Source organism: Squalius cephalus (genome assembly GCF_949319135.1).
Source record: "Squalius cephalus genome assembly, chromosome: 1".
Classification (NCBI taxonomy): Eukaryota; Metazoa; Chordata; class Actinopteri; order Cypriniformes; family Leuciscidae; genus Squalius; species Squalius cephalus.
Genome location: NC_137122.1, coordinates 21,935,103 through 21,956,530, shown reverse-complemented (window position 1 = coordinate 21,956,530; position 21,428 = coordinate 21,935,103). Strand labels below are relative to the sequence as shown.

General features: G+C 39.9%; 1 protein-coding gene across 1 annotated transcript; it reads left to right on the top strand.

Annotated features, from left to right (window-relative positions):
- The first annotated feature begins 2,528 nt into the window (after positions 1–2,528).
- Positions 2,529–20,572, top strand: LOC307164173 (uncharacterized protein). The gene is made up of 7 exons (XM_079880635.1): positions 2,529–2,591; positions 2,705–2,747; positions 6,859–6,947; positions 11,613–12,173; positions 12,233–12,826; positions 14,959–16,121; positions 16,616–20,572. Exons 1-7 carry the CDS (start codon positions 2,537–2,539, stop codon positions 18,749–18,751), a joined length of 4,641 nt encoding a protein of 1,546 aa, XP_079736761.1. The 5' UTR covers positions 2,529–2,536; the 3' UTR covers positions 18,752–20,572.
- The last annotated feature ends 856 nt before the right edge of the window (positions 20,573–21,428 follow it).

Here is a 21,428-nt window from a genome sequence, read left to right as displayed (position 1 = left end):
AACATGTCTTTATTTTACATGACATTTAAATTCAACATTCAAAGGCAGCAGGCATCATGCAGATAACTATTTTTGAAACGGTTCTGACCAAGTCCAACTAAAATCCAACAAAATAAACAATGAACAAATAAAATATAAAACAACATGAAATTAGATCATTGAGCATCTAAAAAAAATTATTTGACCGAATTATCCATTTGTTTTCTGACAGGGAACGGAATCACCAGTCCACATTTTGATTGACAGCCATCACAAACTACTAGTGACCGTGTTTACTCCTTTCTTTTCAACCATTGGATAGGATTTTAAAAAACGTCTGTTGTATTTTTGTACTTCTGACGATGCGCTTTTAAATATAGGTCTAGGTGAAAAACTACGCCGCAAAAAGAATAAATTAAATGCTTTCTTAAAAAGGAAAAATAACGCATGCACGTTTTCTTAATATGATAATTAAAAACCAATAGACTGATGAAAATGCGGGACATTTTCTCAATATGCGACGTGCGGGACAAGCATAGACGGTAAAAGGGGAGAAGGGGTGAAAATGCTGTGCGGTACAACGCAAAGCGGGACGGGTGGTCACCCTACTGCGCGTGCCTAGCTGCACTTGACAAGAACGGTTAACCAATCACTGCGCCTCACTCTAATTATCAATGTCTGATCTGATGCATTTTATGTAGGCAATACTGACTGATTATCCTATTTAATTTAAACAGCTGTATTGACACATCCTTCTTTTTTTATACATTTTATTATCTAACATTGATAATCTATGAGTTCAGTTTCAAATGGTCAGTTTTATATCTGACTGACCAAATGATTAATTGTTTGGGGGGATTGTGGTATCAAACACATGCAATAGTATTAAAATAAATAGCGACGTTCACCTGTATATTTTGAAGGTTATAAGAGCCTGAAATAACAGCACCTACTTATGAGGGTATTTTAAAGGCCTTTTACATTTTTTTATTTTTTTTTAATTTTTTTACGGCGGTGTCAGTGTGATCCACAAGGGGGCACATTTTCCAACTTTAACACAAGTAAACGCTCATTATTTAGCGTAAAGACAGATTAAAAAGTTTGCGTGTTGCATTTCTGTTCTAATCCCGGATGAATTTGCAGAACTCGCCCAGATAGCAACATTGTGTCGGCCCAAATCCGGCCCACATCTGGCAAATGTGGAATGATGATCTGGCCACATGTCAGCCAAGAGCAAAGAAATAAACTAGAACTGGACCTTATCTGAATATTAAACATGGAGTCATCTCAGCCTTAATAAGCCTGTTAACAAGCAGAATCACTGAAGGAAAGAAGAGAACAGAAAAAGAGACGAGCAAAAACACAAGAACTACAACTGACTTCAGACACAGCCTTAGATGAAATCAACTGAAGAGAAAAGAAGACATTAAATCTGTGAAGATCTCAGCAGATGATGGTGTCTCCTTATCAGTGTCATAATCATCCAGAAGCCACCTGTTCCATCTTTAGAGAAGGCAAGAAAACTGATGATTACTAAATTTGACAAAGAAATAAAAAGTCAGTCTCTTCCTGGTAAGATGTTGTAAAAGGGTGGAGTTTTATGATCGTGTGGGTTTGTTAAAACAGGTCAAAGAACAGAACAATATCAGGAATTCTTCAAGTTAAATATTAACAAAATGCATTCAAAATTAACTTGCATTGAAACTCTTACATATAATGCTATACAATCTTATATCAAACACAAAATAACAATGAGAGAACAAAAATACTGATACAAACAGACTCAAGACACTTTATTTGTCAGTGTTTTGTTGCTCTTTGATTATTAGTGTGTGGAAGCTCACAGAGATTCTCCAGGGTCTGTAATGAACAAATCTTTATCTTGATTTCTTCTCATGCTGAAGTCACAGTAATAAACACACGTCTGCTTATGGTGCTGATTGTCAATGTTTGGTGGCACAAACTGCACTTACAGAGTTCACCCAGTGTCAGTGTGGGTTTCATCTGGGTCCAAAGACATGCAGGTGGATTGTAAATATTTTATTTCCAGAATCAGCAGAAGGACAGCATTAAAGTTTCAAGATTTGATTCAATTGTGTTGAAATGAAATAGCATCATAGACACTTCCACTTTTACCTGCATTAGAGCAAATGAGATGTAAAAATTCCATATAGATTAGTCAAACAATGAGCAAAGTATCATTTGGGGGGATGTAGAGGGTATGTTCCAGGGTTACACAATCAAGCGTGTTGTAACGCTTTGACCAGGATAACTCTAGTGAAATCGATGGAAGAAAGAGCTTAAAGGCGGGAAAGGCTGTATTACGCACATTTAATGGCAGGTACAGGCAACGCGATCCTCCCATACATGAGAGATTACTCTTTCTTAGCGTCACAAAATAAATTAATAAACAAAAGTATAACAAAAAGGTAGAGCACTCTCAGCATCTACTGTGGTTATCATCTCAAAAACTCACAACTCAACAATGTCATCACGCATAGCGCACGTCATGACTGTCGTGATCAGTCTCTTAAAGGGCACACCGCACAATAATGTGATGCATGTAAATACACAGTTTCGTGTGTTTACATTTCGTGCATTCTTGTCAGATGGTAAAGTCAATTAAACATCCAACAATGTAGATTTAAATATTATTCTGGCAATGTTTTGCTCCAAAAAACATTTGAAAAACTAACTGACTCCACCCATGCTTCCTGTTATGTAGTAACAAGGACAGAGCCGTCTAAGCATGAAACCTCTGCAGTCGGGTAACACATTTCCTTATAAATACTTTCTTTGTGTAATATGAAACATGCTGCACTATGGGTTTAGTTTAATTCTGAATGTAATTAATGACTACAAGCTTTACATTCATCTAGTCACAGACTGCAATAAGATGTTAAAGTTGTAAAAAAATTACGCAGAAGTGTTATATAACGTTCTCTGTCATGTTGCTCAACACATATTTCTTAAGCTTTTTAAAATATTTTTATTGTATTAAAAACGAGATTATTCAGTTCATTCAGTTGAGTGGCTTGTTTACCTACACTCTAAAAAGAGATGAAAATGAGTGTCAGTTTAAACACAAGTAGTGTGTGTGCTCAGGGACAAAATGTTGTTGTGTCAAATTTAACACAATAGATGTGTAATTTTAACACACACATTGTGTCAGGTAATCAAATACTCAAATGTGTCATTTTAAAAAATAAATTGTAGATGTCAAAATAGTAACCATTTAATCAATAGTTGAGTACAGACTTTATGTGCAAACAAAAAAGAAAATGTTTCAAACTGGACAGACTCACTATCCTGTACATTATTCATGCTTCAACCCCTAATTGACAATGCTGATTTTGTGAAAAGTTTTTGAAGAGTAACAGTAACAGTTAATCAAGTTTGCACTTTGAATTAAATTAAAATGCAGCAACTGAAAACATATTGTGCATTAATAACGTTTATTTACATATAAATAAAATGTTTGACTACATAGCAAACACTGCATACAATGCACTATGAGGGTGTGTCAGCATGCTCTTATAAAATAATGTGTTGAAAACAGCACAACCTGTGTAATTTCTCAACACATCTCTGTGTTTATAGAAGGACTACACATTTTGTGTTACCTTTAATGTGTCAACTAATAAAAGTGCTCTACGCGGCTCCGGGGGTTAATAAAGGCCTTCTGAAGTGAAGCTATGCGTTTGTGTAAGAAAAATATCCATATTTAAAACTTTATAAAGTAAAATAGCTTCCAGCCAAACGAACATACGGAAGTGCAACTTATGTGAGTAATACGACATACTGCTGATATTTACACTACTCCATGACGCACTACGCTACTTCAAGTCAGGTTAAGTCAAGTCACATTTATTTATATAGCGCTTTTTACAATACAGATAGTTTCAAAGCAGTTTTACAGAAATAACAGGAAATTTTGCAACAAAGTTTGTTTCTAGAAGAAAATAGCATCACAGTCCAGCTTAAGTAAGATCAGTGATGTTTCATTTTGTTGTAAAAGTTATTCATTTAGTTCATTTATATATATGTAGCCGCTCTGGAGAAAACGTCTCAGTTACGTATGTAACCCTCACTCCCTGAAGGAGAGAACGGAGACGTAGTCGATGTGTCGACTGATCGGGATCACGCTTAGGGAGCCTGTCATCTTCGAGTATTGATAAAACGAGCCAATGCACACATTGGCGTGCGAGCTTTGCATCCACGCTCCGCCCCGCAGTGCAGGTATAAATACGGAAGTGGATGCACGTACCACTTTTTTTCGCTTCGGAGCCAAGTGGAGCACGGAGTTAGCGGTGGTCCAGCAATAGTGGCGTTGGGACCACGTCTCCGTTCCCTCCTTCAGGGAACAAGGGTTACATACGTAACCGAGACGTTCCCTTTCAGTCGCTCACGTTCAACGTAGTCGACGTGTCGACTGATCAGGATCCCTATTAAAACGCCACTAGTGCTGCCACCTTCCAGTGCCTATACAAAAGCCTCCTGATCCCCCCGCATTATTGAGGATAGGACAGGGCTTAAGCCAGGGAAGTCACTGCTTTTCCACAAGACCACTGGGAAAGTGTTAACCTTTCGTTGGAAGGAATACGCTGCAGGAGCCACATCCTGCACGTAGGGAGGTAACGTGGAAAATAACACATATGGACTGGGCGAATTACCGGGCAGTACAACATATGAAATGTCACTGAGGTGGCTCCAGCCAATAACAGGAGGGAGATGCAACCGGACAGTGACTGCAGAGCAGGCTCTGCTAAGGGAAGACACGGGCTCGCTGCAGGGAGCCGTACTGTGGAAGAATACACTTATGGGATCGCCTTAGGGATCACAACATATGGGCCCAGCCTGGCACAGGTTCCACCAGTGCATATGAGTGTTAGGCCTGGCCTCGGACGCTCCGCCACATCCAACGCTGAAGGGGTGTGGAGGAACTAAACAGGGTTCGGCTAAAGAGGAACTCTACAGGAGCAAGAATGGCGCACATATCCACTCCATAGGAGAGGAATGGCGCAGCAAGCCGACACTTCTAACCAGGCTTACAGTGAAGCTGGCTTCATGTGAAGGGAGCCCACAGAAAGCAACCGGCTCACTCTCTCTTTGGAGAGGCTCACTACCCAAGTGGGCACGGTGCACCTTGGGTAAACACACCAAGATGATGGCAACCACTATCCAGTGGGCCAACCTCTGCTTGGAAACAGCCTTCCATTCTGCTGGTCTCCGTAACAGACAAGAGCTGGTTTGAAGTCCTGAGGCTTTGCATTCTGTCCTGTTATATCCGTAAGGAGCGGAAGGAACAGAGAAAAGCCAGGGCTGGGGCTGCATCCTCCGGGGCAGCGCTTGCAGGCTAACCACCTGGTCCTGTCTTAAGGGAGATGTAGGAACCTTTGGCACATATCTAGGCTGGGATCTCAGGATATCGTGAGAGTTGGCCGGCCCAAATTCCAGGCAGTTGGAGGCTCGCCCAGACCCCCATTACTGCATGCCCGTTATACCTGGCCCCTCAGCTGGTGTTAGCAGACACTTGTTCCAGGGGCGTCTAGCCCGGAGAAAAAAAAAAGGCCTGATCACGGCTGAGAGTTTGGCGGCAGGCCGGGTGTTTGTCACATGGAGCGTGCCGCTCTGCCATGGCCACCTCGGGACTTGGCCACGAAGCCAGTGCTGAAGCAGTCTGATTACCTGACACAATGTGGAAGCAAATCTATTTGCGGCTGCCATATGCCCCAGGAGCCTATGAAAAGTTTCAATGGGACCCTTTCTAACTTCTGTCTAAACCGACCGGACACATTCTTCTTGAGAGAAATGTTAGACGGAGTCCATCTCCAAAATGGAAAAGAGATCCTCAGTCCGTAGACGAGTTTACTCTTTCCCAGCTGACCCGAAGACCCAACTGGCTATGTAGCACTCGAACACTCAGTGTTTGACAAATGTTATGTCATCTTCCAGTTCAGTTCTCATATAATGGTGTCAATGCAGGCAGATCAATATTATTGTTGAATATTCAATTTAATGTTAAATTTAATGTCCCCAACTAAGCAAGCCAAAAGCCAATGGCAACAAAGGTGAAAAAAAGCGAAAAAGGTGACAGAGGCAAGAAACTATGACTCCATCAGTGACTGAATGGAGAAAAAAAAAACTTGGGAGAAACCAGACTCAGTCGGGGGGCCAGTTCTCCTCTGGCCAATGAACGAACAGTGTATGATTATGATTCAGGCAGCATTACAGTTCAGAAGTCAGATTGGATTGGAATAATCGGAATATATCCAGTTCCATCTGGTTGAAGATTGGAGTCATCACGCCAGTATGGAGACGAGTTTGTTGAGGAGGTTGTTTGTCGATGAGGCCAAACTTCCGACGTCACAAGTTGCGTAAGTTGTGCTTTGGCCGTAAGTAGACTGCGGATGGCTGTTTGTCCGGAAGCTAGAATTTTACTTTGTAAAGTGTTAAATATGGATATTTTTCTTAAACAAACTCATCACTTCGCTTCAGAAGGCCTTTATTAACCCCCCAGAGCCATGTGGAGTTTGTTTATGATAGATAGATGCACTTTTATGGACTTCAAAACAGAAACAACCATTCACTGCTATTATAAAGCTTAGAAGAGCTAGGACATTTTTTTAATATAACTCTGAATGTATTCGTCTGAAAGAAGAATGTCATATACACCTAGGATGAGTTGAGGGTGAGTAAATCATGGGCTAAGTTTCATTGTTGGTGTTTTCTTTTATCTTCAGTTGATTTCATCTAAGGCTGTGGCTAAAGTCAGTTGTAGTTCTTGTGTTTCTCTTTCTTTCAGTGACGTTTACATGTGCACCAATAATGCGATTATTTCCAATAATCACTGAATCACTTTGCTGAAATATCTTACAGGATGATGAACAGACGTAAGGAGTCAAAGAACATGGTTCGGAGAAGGAGGAGAAAACAAAATATAAACATGACCACCACTGAAAGCACAGGTGATGAACACAGAGAAATCTGATATCTTAATGATTATCTATTGAATTCTAAAGTACTTCATTTACATGCATATTCTGTCAAACAAATCTGCTTACCTCAGAACATGACAGTTCTTTCAGAATCTCTACAACAGCTCATCTCCTGCTTTACTTATATCCATTAATTACTAATTATTACAGGGATAGCCATGGGAAGTACATGTTAAATACATAGGGGGGAAGAATGTTATCGAGTTTGGGTATTTGCCAAATTGAAGTTATGTATGTGCTTATGGGTGTGTAAGGCCCGCTATATTGGTCCAATTGCCGGTTCGCCAATACACGGGGAAGGTATCACGTGTTCTGTCCTCACTCATGCAAAGTATTGGTTGGTTAAATTTGCAATACATTAATCATGTATTCACTCGTTAATTCATCTGACTCCATAAATGAAAGGTTTTAATAACATCTGTGCCTCACTAAAAGTGAGCGAATGTTTGACTATTCCTTTAACCATTAAATGAACAATATCAAAATCAGTTATAATAATCACATGTAACAATTTAATATTTCAGATATCAGAGATCAATTCCACAATCAATTCAAATATCTAGAACATGGTTATACATTGGTTACACCAAATAATCTTACCCAGCTTGTAGCCTACCAGAGAGAGAGAGAGAGAGAGAGAGAGAGAGAGAGAGAGAGAGAGAGAGAGAGAGAGAGAGAAGACCACCTATTCCATTTTTGTCCAGCAAAGAAGCCCAGAGAGCCGGAGCACATCTTCCTTTATCTTTCTGACCAGGTGACATGGGGGATGGGGAGACCACCCTCAAATGGCTTAACCAGTTTTCTCTAAACTTCTATAAACCTTATTACCTTTTATTTTATCTATCTGGATATGAGATATCTGTACCACTCACTTTGAGACATTTCAAATGACACCAAAAACATAACAGTCAATGGTAAACATTCACATTAAACCATGTTCTTGTGTAGGTTCTTTGTTGTTTCTGAGGGGAAGAAAGGCTGTATGGGGGAGGTTGAATGTTAATTAGCCAGCAGGGCCATTTTGTCCCTTAGACCAGGCCCCAACAAGTATTTTCAGTCTTACAGGTGTTACACGGTGCATCACCTGCCTGGGACGCAGCAGCTAGAGTTCTTACTAGAACCAGGAAGTATGTCCATATTAGCCCGGTTCTGTCAACACTGCATTGGCTCCCTATTAAACATCTTATACATTTTAAAATATTGCTGATTACTTACAAAGCACTAAATGCTTTATCTCCCCAGTACTTGAGTGAGCTCTTAACGCATTATAGTCCTTCACGTCTATTGCGATCTCAAAATTCTGGCCAGTTGATAATACCTTGAATGTCAAAATCAACTGCAGGCGGTAGATCCTTTTCCGATTTAGCACATAAACTCTGGGACAGTCTTCCTAACATTGTCCGGGAAGCAGACACACTCTGTCAGTTTAAATCTAAACTAAAAACACATCTCTTTAACCTGACATACACTATAGAACATTATACATTTATATTATTCAAATTAGTAAAATGATTGTTAGGCTGCATAAACTAGGTCAGCCGGAACCGGGAACACTTCCTATAACACCTGATGTGCTCGCTATATTGTAACCAAAATGGTGTCTACGCTTATATTAGTCTTTCTGTTTATCCCGAGGTTCACTGTAGTCAGCCGGATCAAGGCCGTATCCAGATCAAATGGTGGACCTGTGTCTAGACACAACCACAACACATGATGTAGTCAGCTGGATCCAGGCCGTATCCAGACCAGATGTTGGACCTGTGCCTAGACATGACCACAACGCATGATGTAGTCAGCTGGATCCAGGCCGTATCCAGACCAGATGTTAGACCTGTGCCTAGACATGACCACAACGCATGATGTAGTCAGCCGGATCCGGGCCGTATCCAGATCAGATGGTGGACCTGCGCCTAGACACGACCACAACACATGATGTAGTCAGCTGGATCCGGGCCACATCCAGATCAGATGGAGGACCTGCATCTACACATGACCACAACGCATGATGTAGTCAGCCGGATCCAGGCCATATCCAGATCAGATGGTGGACCTGCACCTACACATGACCACAACGCATGATGAAGTCAGCCAGATCTAGGCCATATCCAGATAAGATGGAGGACCTGCACCTACACATGACCACAACGCATGATGTAGTCAGCCAGATTCAGGCCGTATCCAGACCAGATGGTGGACCTGCGCTTAGACACGACCACAACGCATCCCTGAAGTGTCAGCAGAGATTGTGTCAACTAAACTCTCCCCTGTTAAGGCCTCATCGACACGACAGCCAGTGGCACTGATCCTCAACAAACCCGTCTCCATACTGACGTGATGACTCTGACCTTCAACCAGATGGAACTGGATAATGCTGCCTGAATCATAAACATACACTGTTCGTTCATTGGCCAGAGGAGAACTGGCCCCCCGACTGAGACTGGGTTCTCGCAAGGTTTTTTTCTCCATTCAGTCACCTGAAGGAGTTTTGCTTCCTTGCCACTGTCGCTTTTGGCTTTTGGCTTGCTTAGTTTGGGACTTTTAATATTCAACAATATTATTGATCTGCCTGCATTGACACCATTATATAAGAACTGAACTGAACTGGACGATGACATTGTTTTCTACAGAGCGGCTTTATAAATGAATTAAATGAATAACATTTTTACAACAAAAAATTAACCATCTCTGAACTTACTTAAGCGGGACTATGACACTATTTTCTTCTAGACCTGCTGTACTGCAGAAACAAACTTTGTTACATTATTTTACTGCTATCATTGTAAAGCAACTTTGAAACAATCTGTATAGTAAAAAGTGCTATATAAATTAAGGTGACCTGACCTGACATGCCCATACAGAATCTGCGCTCTTTGACTCCACCTGCCTGCACTGCAAGAATATGAGTCTTGCATCGCTGCATTCCCGGATCACCTTCCTTAAAGGGACCATTCTCGCCTTGTTCTTTCTGGAGGTCCACCAGGAGCTTACCAAAGGATGGCGTGCCCCTGCTCAACATACATACACAGTTCTGCCTTCACCATGGTTGACAGCACAGAGGAAAAAGTATACACTAAGCTCCCCCTATTAGGAGAAGCCGTTACCGTGCACCTTGGCCCACCCACGGACCGCAGCAAATCAGGCTTTTACAGCCGTTATTTTCTCATCCCCAAGAAGGATGTTGCCTCAGGCCCATTCTCAATTTGAGATGTCTGATTTACTTCCTCACAAGACAGCCATTCAGAACGTTAACTTTGAAACAAATCCTCATGAAAATTCATCCAGAGAATTGATCCTATTGGTGGATCTGAAAGACGTTTACTTTCATATCCAGATAGCCCATACCCCCCCCCCCCCCCCATCACAGACTGTTCTTGAGATTCGCGTTCAAGGGGGTGGCATACCAATATACAGTTCTGCCATTTGGACTGTCTCTAGCACCATGTAATTTAACAAAGTGTATAGACGCGTCCCTTTCCCCTCTGAGGCAGATGGGAGTCCGCATCCTCAACTACCTTGACGATTGGTTGCTTCTGGCCCAATCGGAACTGGAGCTATGTACACACAGATCCTTACTCCTCAGTCACTTGGAGAGCTTGGGGTTCTGGTCCAACTTCAGCAAAAGGCTGCTACTCCCCAGCCAGCGAATTTCATTCTTGGGAGCGACATTAGATTCAGCCCATATGCAGGCTTGGCTTTCACCAGAGTGCTCCCTGAAAATACAGAGCCTGGTGGCCTTGTTCAAAGTGGGGAACTTCTTTCCCCTCAAAAAGGTCCAGAGGCTTTTGGGCCTCATGACAGCAGTCTCCCTTTTCGCTGGGTCCGCTGGGTCTGCTCCAAATGTGTCCACTCCAACATTGGCTAAAAGCCAGGGTCACGCTCCGATCATGGCGTACGGGCCAGCACATCCTCAAAGTGGTGCCTGGTGCCTTTGAAATTGCCCCACCTATATCAGACAGGGATAGAACTGGGATCAGTTTCCAGAAGGAAGGTGGTCTTAATGGACGCTGCCAAGACGGGCCAGGCTTCAGCCTCAGGACAGCCCCCATGATGAGTTGGCACATCAACTGCTTTGAGATGATGCGGGTAATTCCGATTGGACAGCATTACGGTGGTTGCTTATATAAACCACCAAGGGTTCTCAGGTGTTGCCCTCTGCGCAGAATGGTGAGCCATCTTCTCCTATGGGCACAGTGTAACCTTCGTTCTGTGAGGGCATCACATGTGCCAGGCTCCATGAATACAGGAGCAGACATGCTGTCTCGCAGTGGCCCATCTCCGGTGGAATGAAGATTCCACCCAAAGATAGTCAGCACAATATGGCACATCTTCAGTCAGGCGGACGTGGATCTCTTGCATCAGACAAAAACAATGAATGTGAGACAAAAGCCACTGTCTAAGTGAAAATATGGTAAATGATTCAGGCATGTGTGAGCTTTCTGATTCACAAAACAAAAGAGATAAATTCAGACCTCTCACTTGTGGATTCTTGTAATTTCTTTTGAATAACTATGATGTTTGATTAAAACTCATTGATGAAAAGATTAGCATAATAACGTGATACATATCACATGTGCTCTGTGTTATTGTGTGATGTGAGGAATGTGAATATTAAATGTCTGATTTTACTCTTTGCAGTGAGGATTGTTCTACTGGGGAAGAGTGTGTCAGAAAACAGTGGAGTGGGAAACTTCCTGTTGGGGCGAGCAGCGTTTGACAGTGAAGCTCCTCCAGATGTTGTAGAGAGAGTCGGAGGAAGATTGAAGGACAGATGTGTGAGCGTCATCAACAGTCCTCAGCTGCTCCAGACAAACATCTCAGATCATCAGATCACACAGACTGTGAGAGAGTGTGTGTATCTGTCTAATCCAGGACCTCATGTGATCGTTCTGCTCCTCAAACATGATCAGTGTTCAGCAGAAGATCAAAAGTGTGTGGAGAAGGTTCTGGACTCTTTCTCTGAGCAGGTTCATCAACACACCATGGTGCTCACGACAGAAGAGCCGACTGAAACCAATGACATCCTACAGAAAATCATTCAGAAATGCTTCAACAGACACTTCAGTCTTCAGAGAAGCAGCTCTTCTGATGATCTTCTGCAGACGTTTGAGGACATTGTACAAATGAATGATGGACGGCACCTGGATTGTGCTGAAGCTTCACATTATTTCACAATAAAGCAACAAGCCACAGAAATACGTGAGTGGGATGATATTTGATGTTTTTTGGTAAAAATGCTTTTCATCTATTTGTTTCAGAGGGTGTGAAGCTGAATCTGGTTGTGTGTGGGAGCGACGGCACATTAAAATCCTCCATATCAGAGCAGATCCTGCAGCAGACAGACAGAAGATCAGACGTGGAGCTTCATGGTCGTGTGATCAGTCTGGTGGAGCTTCCATCTCTGTTCAACACTCGGCTCTCAGAGGAGGAAATGATGCGTCAGACTCTCCGCTGTGTGTCTCGCTGTGATCCTGGAGTTCATGTTTTCCTCCTCATTATTCCTGATCCACTCAATAATGAAGACAAAGCAGAAATGGAGAAGATCCATAGGATCTTCAGCTCAAGAATCAACAAACACATCATGATCCTCATAATGCAGAATTCCGAGAATCAGACAGCAGAACTCAATGAAGAAACACAGTCTGTCATTGAGAGTTTTGGAGGACGACATCATTTCTTTGGTCCCACCACACAAGTGTCAACGTTGATGGAGAACATTGAGCAGATGCTGGAGGAAAACAGAGGAGAGTTTTTCTCCACAGAGACATTTTTTGAGGTTCAGATGAAAAAACTGCTGCAATGTGAAGAGATGAAGAAGAAAATTCATTCACTAGAGACACATTTACTATCAGGTAATGTCCAGAAAATCTGTTTGAGTCTTAAAAAAAAAAAATATATATATATATTAGGGGTGGCACGGTTCACAAAACCCACGGTTCGGTTCGTATCACGGTTTTAGGGTCACGGTTTTCGGTTCTGTACGGTTCTTGTTGTTATTTTTTCTTTTAATCTTTAACACTCCAAAAATTTACTTCAGCATATGATACATAGCTTAATTATCTAATTATTAATTTATTTATTTCATAAATGGGGCGTGTTTGCAAAACGCAGCTTCTCATTTCCCATTTCGAAGTAATATGGTGAGTGAGTGAGCGGTTACCGAACTTTACCGAACTTTCAGTGGCCCTGGAGGTCCATCCATATAGTGAGAGCTACGTGGGCTGTGTCGTACAGTTCGTCAATTTCTCCTTGTGTCTCTTCATCATAGGCGTAATTTGCGGGTGGGACATGTCCCCACCATTTTTTGCCAGGGTCGATATTGTCCCCAGTCCCCACCACTTTTGAAACATCTCGCGGCACGGATGTACCAATACAAATACATAAATCATCTCCAGGTAACTAAGTATTCTTTTCGTTCGTTTGTTAAATAATAAGCAATCTAGCGCTGAAATGTGTTTTTTTTTAATCAAGTGATCAAAGTGCTCGTTGCCGCTGCGATCAGTGGCGCTGATACAGTGTTCTCTTGTGGCTCGCGTACACGCCGCACAGTCTTCACTCGGACGCGCGCTTCAATCCGTTGTGGAGACTCTCTATTCTTTCCGGTGAAATCACGAAACAAAATTCACACATCTGTCCCTGCATGATATACAACCACTGATAAACATAATCGGTTTTGATGAAAAAGAAAAAAAATATATACGAGTGCGGATTAGAACTCAGAACCTCTGACACACTTGGCAAAAGTTCTGCCACTGGACCATTAAAGTACATATGTGAAACAGTCGATATATGTATATTCACGTGAAAAAACAACATATAGTGGAGTAGATCTCATTAAAAACCCAGTGCACTATTTAAATCGATTGCTGGACATCGTAATGTTATTCTACATACATCTGATTTATGATTTAGCATTGCATTAGCACGGGCACGAGGCTACATGCGCATACGTCGAACCGTGCGACGCACACACGCACCGAACCGAGACAAGCGAACCGAACGGTTCGGATGTTTTTTCATGTACCGTGCCACCCCTAATATATATATATATATATATATATATATATATATATATATATATATATATAAAGTAGATTATTAGAATAGTCAAATTGATAATTTTTGCTAATTACAGAACTACTACAATTCTCTGGAATTTTCTAATTTGGTGTTTAAAAATACAGTCTGTAAAAGTAACAAGAAAGTAATTTAGTATTGATAAAAGTCACGTGACCTTGTGTCTAAAATTCAAATGAACAATATTAGAATTCAGTCTGTGTAATTTTTTCCTGTTCCATAAACACTCGCCACACATTGAAACACTGTTGCTGAGCTGCATATGTTGTCTGTTTGTGACATATAAAAAAAATCACATACATGGAAAAACAGCACAACAAAACAGTCACTTGCTAACGTTTATACTCCTCTGGTCTATATAAGACATTTTCACATAAAATACCTTCAAAGTGTAGTTGCAACCAAGTAGATCCTCAGGAAGAAGATTCAGCAGCTCTGTTATAGATCGTGAGTACAGGTTAAATCGCTGTCATCTGGTGATGTATTCTCTCAAATGGACTTGAATTGTAGGGCCATGATGATGCAGTCAATATTTTATACAAGGTTTGCTTTATTTTATAAGTTTTATAACCCCCCTTAATAACTTATTCAACAGACCTACAGATAGGTCAGAAGGTGACCACATCACATCTGTAACTTCTGGAGCTCATGTTTCCATTGTGCTAACATGAGGATTTCAAGCCTTAATTGAAGAAAATATGTAGAGATGATGTATCACTGAATTGCTCCACCAGTCCACGAGTCTTTGAGTGTAGTAAAGTAGTTTAGTTCATTTTGATCCATAACAGATTAAACATAACCAATTAATTCAAATTGGCATTACACTTCAGGTGCAAAATATTGCTTGCAATTTTCACCTCTGATGTTTTATTAAATTTAACATGTTGATGGACTTCCTCTTTTACAGGTTCAGCAGAGAGTGAAGATGAACTGAGGATTGTGCTGCTGGGAAAAACTGGAGTTGGGAAGAGTGCGACAGGAAACAGAATCTTAGGAAGAGATGTGTTTAAGGCAGAATTATCTCACCAGTCAATAACTAAAGAGACTCAGAGAGAAACATCTGAAATCAACGGGCGACGTGTTACTGTAATCGATACTCCAGGACTGTTTGATACTGAACTCACTTATGAAGAGATCCAGAGAGAAATCAGCAACTGCATCTCCATGATCCTGCCTGGACCGCATGTGTTCATCATTGTGCTCAATTTAGGACAACGATTCACTCAAGAAGACGCAACATCAGTGAAGATCATCCAAGAGACGTTTGGTCAAAACTCTTTGCTGTTCACCATGGTGCTCTTCACCAGAGGAGATTATCTAAAGGACAAAACCATTGAAGAGTTTTTAGGAAAACCTGGATCTGTGATCAGAAACCTGATTGAAGCGTGTGGAAACAGATATCATGTGTTCAATTATAATCAGACTGGAGAACAAACACAGGTGTCTGATCTACTGGAGAAGATAGACGACATGGTGAAAGTAAACGGGGGGAGTTTCTACTCGTGTAAGAAATTCAGACAAATGGAAAGAGAAAGACAAGAAAAACAGATGACGATCCTTATGGAGAGAGTGGATCAACTGAACAGAGAAAGAGAAAAACTGATGAACGAACTAGAAGAAGAGAAAGAGAGAATGAAGATGATGGAGGAAGAAAGACAGAGTCATGATAAAGAGCAAAAGAGAAGAGAAGAGGGGGGTAAAAACAGAAGAGGAAGAGAGAGACATATTTTTGATGAACAGAATCAGAGACTCATAAGTAAAATGGAGGGAATAATTAGAGAGAAAGGGAAAATAGAAAAAGAGAGACGAGAACAACTAGAGGATTTAGAAAAGAGACTGAAAGAAGAAAGAAACATGAGAGAAGATCAACAAAAGACTTTCAATGAGAAACTGAAACTCCTTGAAAAACAGCACGAAGAGGAACAAAATGATTTTGAAGAGAAAATGAAATATTATGAATATTATGAAGATGAACTGAAGAGGAGACGAGTGGAGTTGAGAGAGGAATGTGAAAGAGAGAAAGATAACATGATGAAGCGGTTCTACACTGAAACTGATGCTTCACAACAGGTGGGTGTTCATGTCACTTTTGGACTTTCAAGTTTGTACTGTTAGGGATGTGGTTTAGACCATCAAAGTCATACAGTTAAAGTAGCTTAGATCTTAAAGGGATAGTTCACCCAAAAATGAACATGCTGTCATCATTTACTCTTCCTCAAGTTGTTCCAAACCTGTTTGACTTTCTTTCTTCTGCTGAACACAAAAGAAGATATTTTAAAGAAGGTTGGTAATTAAACAGTTGCTGGTCCCCATTGACTTCCATAGTATTTTTTTTCCTACTATGGAAGTCAATGGGGTCCATCAGTCGTTTGGTTACCGACTTTCTTCAAAATATCTTCTTTTGTGTTCAGCAGAAGAAAGAAAGTCATACAGGTTTGGAACAACTTGAGGAAGAGTAAATGATGACAGCATTTTCATTTTTGGGTGAACTATCCCTTTAAGAAAACTATTATTTCCAAAGTCTTTGCATAATGGATGATTTTTGTTGGTTTTAATTCTTAAAGAACAAAGCCTGCAGGAGACTAGAGAACGAATACAACAAGTGGTCCTGGAGTCTTCGCAGTGCTATGATGGAAATTGAGACCAAACTACACAACAGAATAGAAAATGAAGCAATTCATGAAGTTGAGGAAACTGATCTTCAAAGAGAACTGAAGAAGACGAGTGAAGAAGTGGAGAAATCAATGTCAGACTTCTTTGAGAAAGACACAGATAAGGATATACTGATTCAGTGGAAAACATCATTTGAATTCAAAATCAAAGATCTTCAGGAAAACATTGTGAGAGAAACAAAGAGGAAAATAAATGAGATTCTTCAGAGAGACCTGAAGAAAAAGATTGATGCTCAGAAGAAACATTATGAAAACACTCTCTATGAAAAGAGCAAAGAACTTGCCTTAAAACTCAAAGACAAAACAAATGATGAAGAAATACTGAAGAAAGAGTTTAATTTGTTTTGCGAACAGAGTGTGAAGAAGATCATCAGAGACACTCCTGTAATCAGAGACATTGATATAATGAGAGATGTGAGAAAGATCCTAAATGACACCTATGAGATATGTCTCCCTGTAGACCACTGGAGGGAGAGGGGGGATATTTTTTCTGTAATAAATTATTCTTATTATGTAGATATAAAGAAATCCAGTGGAATTACAGGAGCTTTCACAAATGCCATCAGAGAAGCTAAGAAGAAGCTTGGTTACATTCTATCTCAAGAGGATGAAGACCAAATAAGAATGTTTATCACAGATGTTGCTCAGCAGACAGACAAGACAATTGAGTCATTTAAAATTTCAAAGATGGGCTATGACATCAGCTGCATTCAACAACTCATAGATTACATCAAGACAAGAGTAATACAATATGAGGAAGGATCAGAGCAATATGTGTTCAATAATGAATTCTTCATGGATTTGATTCTTTCCATCTGTAAGAGAGCAAACAAGATGATAACTGACCAACACAGATTGTTTAAGACAGACAATGATCCAGTAATATATGTTGAGAACAAGAGAGAAGAGTACTATAGTATTTTCCAGAAATACTGTCATGGATCAACATCAGCTGTCGTTTTTGGAGAGATCATCTGTCAGAAACTTAAAGAGCCCATTGAGCAGAGTGTCTACAAGAAGACTGCCAGAGATCTGACAGATGAAATGAGATCAAACTGTGAATCACTGGATGGAAACCGATCAAAACTGGAGAAACACATCCTGAAGACACTGGCAGAAGAGGAGGATTTTGACAAGTACATAAACTATATTCATAATCCCAGAGATCACCTCAAGAGTTTCATCAGAGATGAAGTCAGTCGGTACATCACTGATAAGTTCAGTGTCAGTGTTTTTCTCAAGATGAAGCAGAACATTAAACTCCTAAAGCAGAAGATCATGAAAGCAGCTCATGAATCTACTGAACATGTTCAAGTGAACAGTGGAGATGTTGGTTTGTGGTTGAAGAGTTTCACACAGCAGCTCTCAGATGAGCTGATCTTCTCTGAAAAAGACTTCATTGGAGTTAAACATGATGATGTTGATGATTTCAACCTCCTAGAAGGTGTGATAAGACAAGAGCTTCCTGCTATAATGTCAGAAATTAGCAGTAGATTCAACACAAAGACCTCTCCAGTAAATCTGGACTATAAGTTCAGACCAGATGAGATTCTGATTGATCACTTCTGCCAGTGCTGTTGGGTCCAGTGTCCGTTCTGTAGTGCCGTCTGCACCAACTCCATGGAAAACCATCCTGGAGATCACAGTGTTGCTTTCCATCGTGTAAGAGGAATTAATGGCACGTGTTACGATTTAACACAGAATCTCTGTGCTGATATTTGCACAGATTTGTTGAAAAGTGATCAGCATTTTTACACATCAAGTGGAAGTTTTCCATATAAAAAATACAGAAGGGCAGGTGGCATTTATGCAAAGTGGGGCATAAATTCCTCTGACTTCTTTGATCTGATGTACTGGAAGTGGTTTGTGTGCAGATTCCAGAAAGATCTGGAAAAGTACTACAATAAAACATTTAAGGGGAAGGGTGAGATACCAGATGAATGGAGAAAATACTCAAAACAGGATGCCATTGAGAGTTTGGATTTGAGTTTACAATGGAGTGGACAGAGTTTTTGCACCATCCTTTAGTAAGAAATTAGGATCTATTACATTCATCAGAGCGATAAAAATAGCCATTGATAAAACAAAATGTTTGATATATGTTACTGTTTAATACTAATCAAAAGTGCTTAAGCACTATTATGAGCCCAAAATGATAAGGATTTTAATGAAAGTGTTGATATACAAAAATATTGTTAAATCATTGGCGACACAATTCATTCATCTGTTAAAAATCTTCTTATATCTCCGAGGCAAGAAGGTTGAGGATCCAAATGCAGTTTTATTGAACAGAGGGTAATCCAAAGTCGAAAACAGGCAAGAGGTCATAAACACCGAGTAATCAGTCCAAACTATAACAGGGTCACAGGGACATAGGCAAAAGGGAAAATCCAAGGACAGGCAGAGATCAAAACCAAGAACATGGGAATAACCAGGACACAGGCAGATATCAAAAACCAGGAACATGGAAAACAGTAGAAATGCAGTGTAAACAACTAACAACTTGGTAGGGAATGACAGAAAGAACCAGGCTTATATAGGGCGAGCAAACAAGAAGATGAGACACGGGTGAAAACAATGAGTGCTGATGAGTCCAGGCAGAGAATTATGGGAGATGTAGTTTGTGAGGGAATGACAATAGTCTGTTGTGGAGTGCCCTCTGGTGGCTCTCAAGGGCACTCCAGCTGGTGACCGTTACAATATGTCCTTTTACAGTTATTTTTTATACTTGTATTATGTGAAACTTAGTTTTGACTTGATAAAATGATAAAACACAATTATTGTTAATATTTCTATGTTACTATGTGCAGAGATTTTTTGTCCAATAATTAGAAACTCTTTTTTTTTTTTTTTTTTTTTTTTTCAGAATTAAGTAGTTGGAAATTACTAGTTATCCAATTTTTTTAAACCAGGGTTAACCAATTCCATTCATTTTGTGTATTGGAAAGTTTTGTCGGGTACAAAAAAATATATAGCTGAGTATCATCAGCATAACCATGAAAAATATTGCCATGCTTCCTAATGATATCTCCTAATGGTAGCATGTACAGAGTGAACAGCAACGGTCCTAGTACTGAGCCTTGTGGTACACCATACTGAACTTGTGATCGATAAGACATCTCTTCATTTACTGCTACAAACTGATAACGGTCAGATAAGTATGATTTAAACCATGCTAATGCAATTCCATGGCATTAGAATTCCATATGGTCGATAGTGTCAAATGCAGCACTAAGGTCAAGTAACACTAGAGAGATACAATCACTATCGGATGATAAGAGCAAATCAATTGTAACTCTGATGAGAGCAGTCTCAGTACTATGGTACGGTCTAAATCCTGATTTAAAATCCTCGCAGATATTATTTCTTTCTAAAAAGGAACATAGTTGTGAAGATACTGCTTTTTCTAGTATCTTTGACAGAAAAGGTAGATTCGAGATTGGCCTGTAATTGACTAATTCTCTAGGATCAAGTTGCATTTTTTAATAAGAGGTTTTAGCCATCTTAAAAAATGTCAGTACATATCCTAATGACAAAGATGAATTAATGATATTAAGAAGAGGATCTCTTAGTATAGGGTCTAACAAACATGTTGTTTATTTAGATGATTTAAATAGTTTAGACAGTTCTTCCTCTCCTCTATAGCAATGAATGAATGTAATTTTTCTAATTTAAAGTAATGTAATCGTCTGAGTTCATGATCTAGGTTATGATCTGTAATTGTATCATTAACAAGAAGTGCTTTTGAAGAAAGGAATTGAATATTCAGCAACCCGAGCTTTATCAGTTGTTCATCTGTATTATATCTGTTTTTTTATTTGTTGAACATCAATAAAAAATGTACACTTAAATGGGTTTGGGAGTTTTTTGTATTTCCTAATTCGGGGAACAGACACAGTCTCTATATGATGATATCTAGGTGAAAGAGGCTCTATGTGATGGGATTTATGTGACCTTGGTGACGTGAGACAGCTAGCAGACGGTTGGTTTAGCCAGTCGCTACAAACCCTATGTTACTGCAGCATGAGATCCAGCAATATTATAAAAATCAGTTAGAAAAAAGTCTACGATGACTTGCAGACACACACAGACATCAATAATCAGCGTATGAATCTCAACAATGGTGAAAATGAAAAATACCTTGCTGCAATGCATGCTGGGTACCAGCATAGTACAAAACTCCCAGCAAGCACTGTAGCATGAATAAATGATGCAGCTGAATTTTCCTATTATTTTGTTTAATTCTAAATATTTGCTTTTATTCTTTGCTGTTGTTTTTATGACATTTAGTTGTTTGATGGTCAGAGTTGATCTAATTATCTGAATATGTTGATTTGTTGTTTGTCACCATTGTTGAGATTCATGTGCTGATTGTTTATATCTGTGTGTGTCAGTGAAAGTCAACTTTTTGTGCTCATGTTTGTTAAAATCTTCTAACTGATTTTTATAATACTGCTGGATCTGGGATTAACACAAAGTTGGATCAGCCAGAGAAAATTTAATATTAAAAGTAAAGGGTCAAGAGATCAAATAAAGCAAACCCTGATCACCATAATGGTGACTTCAAATGACAATTTCATTAAAACATTAACTTCTAAACTTCTTTTAATTCTCAATAAGAACTTTTCTAGACGTCTGACATAAAGTCAAACTGTCAAACAAGTGCATAATGTGTAATGGCTGGAAGTCAGTTGTAGTCATTGTG

Coding starts and splice junctions, on each gene's coding strand:
- LOC307164173 (XM_079880635.1), top strand. CDS start 2,537: ATGCATGTAAATACACAGTTTCGTGTGTTTACATTTCGTGCATTCTTG. Junction 12,174..12,232: donor GCAACAAGCCACAGAAATAC/GTGAGTGGGATG, acceptor TATTTGTTTCAG/AGGGTGTGAAGCTGAATCTG. Junction 12,827..14,958: donor AGAGACACATTTACTATCAG/GTAATGTCCAGA, acceptor CCTCTTTTACAG/GTTCAGCAGAGAGTGAAGAT.